A 5,116-nucleotide genomic window follows, 5' to 3' on the forward strand; every position below is an offset into this window, starting at 1 on the left:
GCATAACGACCCAAAAAACCATTGTACTTGAAACAAATATCATGTAACTTGTTAATGTAGTAGCTATCACCTAAATGGACACTATTCCAGATAATGACGAAACTTTCAGCATAATTAATTATGCGCCTGATAGATACTTTTGCAAAATTTCAGTTCATTTTACCACATAGTTTCTGAGTTATGCTTAATCAAAGTTGACTATGTTTAGTAAGGCTTAATGATGTTTTCATTCAAGAAACTGTTCAAATAAAACATAAAACACACCACAGAAATGAGACAACCCCCAAATCCAAAGCCAAAGGCTTGTGCGGAAGGGGGCTACACTTGAAAAAACGCGGACAAACACCCATTATCCATCGACATTGCCAGTGCCGACACCGGGGATCGAACCCGGANTCTGGAGTTTGGGAGAGGAGGTATGGCCACACACTACCCCTCGACTACTCCTATGACTTGGTTTGTGTCATAACAATATTATTTATGATAGGATTACTGGTTTAGTTATCTACCTAGTACATAAATTTAGTGTTTATTTTTTGAAAAATATATGTTTTCAATACAATTTATTAAATTTCGGAATTTAACAATCATAGAAACAGGTACAACAAAAGCTAACTAGATGATGGTATTAGAGTACTTTTCAAAACTACATTTCATAAAAAAAGTAATTAGCATTCATAACTAGAATTATTGTATGTGATAGCTTAGGTCAAAATAAGTGAAAAGTAGTCGTGTCCTAATCGTGTCAATTTTCAAGAAAAAAATAGTAAAGAATTATGAGTATGATAAAAAAACATGCAATAAAAAGTAAAGTTAACTAATAAAAATATTCATGAAGATTCTCTAGTTATTGTATGTCTATTTGATACTATAAATAGGTCAATTAGTAAAAATAGATTTTTATTTATTTGTCAATGGATTTTCGATGCTAAGGAACAAATACAAGAAAATCCTGACATTTTCCAAGTATATTTAATCACTGGAAAAATGTTGTAACTGCACGCTTTCAGGATATTGTGGTCATTTTAAAAGCGTCATTTATCTTTTAGCTATATAATTATAATTATAATTCATAGATATACTGGGTGGGGCATTTATCTTAAGACAAAATAATATCTCGGTTGGACTCGATTATTTCGAAAAAAAAGTTTCAGACAAAAACTGTAGGGCAGGGTTGCTCAGACTTGGCGATCTTCCACAAAAAAAAATAATTTGAGTGGGGGGGCTGTCGTTATTTGATTACTGGCCAACTAGATACAAAAAACTGCAATGTAACTAAAAAAAAATTTTCATAAGATGGCACGTAATTGCTGATTGACTATCGCAAACACGATGACGTGTTTTTCAGTAAGTCGACTGCGATATTTGCATTTAATTATTTTCATTCCAGAAAACACACATTTGCATAGATATCCAAACAATCCGGTTACTTGAAGCGCAATTTGTTTTAAACCTGGATATTTATCTTCAGATATAAAAGGCCAAAATTTTGAATCACTTACTCTTGCTTTGAGATGTATGAAATCATCTGCAATACCCCACTTTCCACAGAAGACGTATGAGTGACTGACGAAAGGTGGTTGCTTTATAATTCAGTTTGAACTTCTGATGCTATCGCGATCGACCGTTTGAGCACCCCTGTTGTAGGGCATCGAGGGGACTATTGAAAGGACCAGATTGACTTGAAAGTGGTGTTTTTAGACCAGAAGTAGATTTTTTTAAATAGAAACACCCATTTTTTACCACTGATTTCAATTGAAAAACGAAAAAAACTTTTTGTTCTTATTTTATTGATTTAACCCATATTTTGGCCATAAAATGGCCATGAAAAAAGAAAAAAAACAAAAATCTCGAGACAATGGAGTACCTTGTTGGGATCACTTAAAAAAAATGTTTAATACAAAATTTGTAGGGGGAAAAGGGGGCCCTCTTGACATGACCTTGAAAATTACCTTGACTTCAAGGTCGTTTGAGGATCAAATTCAAAATTTTAAATGGACCCTTTATTTTGACCTCGAACTTAACCTCAAGAACAAGATCAGATATCAAGGTCATTTTAAGGTCAAAAGACTGACTACTACTTAAGATTAACTACTTTTAGCACTACCCAGGAATAACTACGTGGACATAGTAGTTTTTTATTCCCTTTGGGGTGTTTGTTTTTGGTGATATGAAGATTTTCTTCAGATTTCTGCATTGAAACTAGTTGTTACTGGAGTTTTAAATCATTGGCTAGGTATTTTAAATAATAACTAAGAATGATGGCTGATGTATCTGAGGCTATTTGGGATTGTTAGATATTGAAATTGATGTCATTATTTAAGCATGTTTTCACCTTCTGACAATGATATAATTAGGAATTTAGAAATTTCAGGTATTTTGAATGATCTTTTCAATCACTAGGAGTTAATTTTTGTAAACTCCCATAGTGTATGTTACTATATAAAATAATGTAATAGACGTGCAAAATGTATTAACTTGTGACATCACAATCTAATACAATAATGTGTTCTTAGCTAAGTTTATTATACCACAAGGTTATAACACATTATTTTATTTAGTTTTTATTACATTACAAAGGAATTTTATAAAATGTTAAGGTTCCGTTACCTATACATCCACAATTTTTTTAATACATATTTTAATTGATATTCATGAATATTATATGAATTACAGATGTAAATAAATAGTTACCTTGATTTAATTTACTCATAATTTGTAATATTTATAACCGAGAGAATTTGTAAGGAAAAAAGATTTTAGCAGTTTTATGGCTTTCGCTGATATTTAAAGTACCATGATTGTTCGGATTGTTATGCCATGAAATGTATAACTGCTCGCTGCCAATTACAGTCTTATACAGACTTCAGCTTAACTAGGAATCTTTGACTTGCCCTTGTTCTCGGGTTAGATCTTAGGATATTAGACCTCTAGGCTTGCCCTGATGTTTACTTCGGTTCTTGTTAGTGATTCTAAGGCCACTAATGTTTCGCCATTCTTCACTGTAGGCATCTTCAGTGGTGAATGTGAAAGCTTCACCGCAACTGAGTCGCTGTGAGATCAGGTCAAAGATTCGGCATAACGACCCAACAAACCATTGTACTTGAAACAAATATCATGTAACTTGTTAATGTAGTAGCTATCACCTAAATGGACACTATTCCAGATAATTACGAAACCTTCAGCATAATTAATTATGCGCCTGATAGATACTTTTGCAAAATTTCAGTTCATTTTACCACATAGTTTCTGAGTTATGCTTAATCAAAGTTGGCTATGTTTAGTAAGGCTTAATGATGTTTTCATTCAAGAAACTGTTCAAATTTTAGGCAAGACTAATTAATTTGTATATATAACAATCTGGAAAGGATTGGTCAGCTAGGATTAAAGATATTAATACTTAAACTTTTAAGTTTTTCATGTGATTATTCACATAAATCAAACGCGGAAACGTCGCACATTGAAGAACGGTTAGTTTGCTCGTGCTCTGTCATTCTACAGATTTTTTAACAAACATTTTTTGTTTCAGTTTGCATTTTTCGTTTAAAGAAACTAATAAAATAAATGATACAATTAGGCTGATTCCTGCAAAAATTTTTAAAAACTTGCCAAATGATTGTAATAAATAAATAAATAAGTTTCCATCAATCTTTGTCACACACAGCTGCGCTCTGTACTTGAGATATAACTACCTTAAATCTACTTTCATTTATTTAAATAATTACAAATTTTTAATGTTAAAAAATTAAATAGATTTTATTTTTCAGAGTCACCATCTCCCTCATGGAGTGAATGTAGTGAATGTTTAGCAGCAGTAAGACAGGTTGTGGCAGGTTTAGTGGAATTCATCCATCAGCATGGCAGTAGAAAATTACAGGATACAACCCATTCTCAACATGCTAAATATAAAATTAGTATGTGTCGTGATTTAACTTTAAGAGGAAGTTGCCCTAGGGGCACTAATTGCACATTTGCACATTCTAATGAGGAATTGGAGAAATATAGAGCAAAGGTAGATATAAACATTTGTTTTATCATTCAAGGTATTTATCATTCAGTAATATTTGATAATGTAATGTAATTTATCTCTGTGAGTATATAAGGGAAATAATTGAGGAAAACATTAAATGAAAACATTTATTACACCATTTATGTAAGCACCATTGATAACGTCTGTAATTACATAATTACACTACATGGTAAAACACAAAAGAATATCTAAATTCTAAAATAACAGAAAATCATACAAGAAAACAATAAACACAAGCTTCACAAACAACCACAACAGAACATTGCCATGAATGACTGACTTAGCAATGGAATTTACAATTAAACCATTGAACAATGACTTAGATTACCACAGATATCATGGTAACAGAAATTGTTGATAAAATGTAATACCCACAATTTGCAGCCAGCATTTTCGTTAGTGGTACAATGAACTGTCTTGCTTAGTTTCAGTATTGGTTTTATAAGATGCACGACAAAGTTAGATCTGATGATTGCTCACAAATTTTGATATTTGTAGATCACGATCCAGAGGTCATGGTAGTCAATGCCCTTAAATGTCACAAATGATGTATTTGTCATTATTATGTATTACATTTATTTTATATAACGAGCGTTCAAATAAAAACATGGTCGAAGTTGGCTCTGACACATTGGACGTAGAGAGTAGCTTATAGCGACCAACTTAACCTCATTTCTCAACGTGCTGTATAGCAGCTGTCAGTTTCAATAACGTTAATGACTATATAACTTTATTTTAAAGAATAATCGTGATAACAATAACAAACAATTAAAGGAGCTGCGGAAAGTGTCCCCCTCCTTGTTATAACAATTAATTAAAGCAGCTGCTGAAAGTGTCCCCCTCCTTGTTCCAAGCACTTTTCACACCTGTTCCTCAAAGAATTAAAGACATTTTCTAAGATGCTCGGGGTATTGTTAATTTCACGAATCTTGTCTATAAGTCGAGCCTGCAGATGGTTTAAATCAGGAATAGGCAGTTCAAAAATAGTGTTTTTAAGGTAAGGCCACAAAAAGAAATCACACGGCGTAATATCACATGACCTCGGTGGAAATTCATGTTCAGCATTGAGACTTATTAGTCGATTTT

General features: G+C 32.4%; 1 protein-coding gene across 1 annotated transcript in view; it reads left to right on the forward strand.

Annotated features, from left to right (window-relative positions):
- Positions 1-3,767: 3,767 nt before the first annotated feature.
- The window catches only part of LOC111692597, a gene marked incomplete at its 5' end in the record, with an annotated part of 11,444 nt that continues 10,095 nt past the window's right edge, over positions 3,768-5,116 (forward strand). Inside the window, one exon of the mRNA XM_023456662.1 lies at positions 3,768-4,012. Within this exon, the coding sequence (XP_023312430.1) occupies positions 3,768-4,012 (245 nt within the window). The remainder of the gene's footprint in view (positions 4,013-5,116) is intronic.

This window comes from Anoplophora glabripennis, unplaced genomic scaffold (genome assembly GCF_000390285.2).
Source record: "Anoplophora glabripennis isolate ALB-LARVAE unplaced genomic scaffold, Agla_2.0 scaffold2111, whole genome shotgun sequence".
Taxonomy (NCBI): domain Eukaryota; kingdom Metazoa; phylum Arthropoda; class Insecta; order Coleoptera; family Cerambycidae; genus Anoplophora; species Anoplophora glabripennis.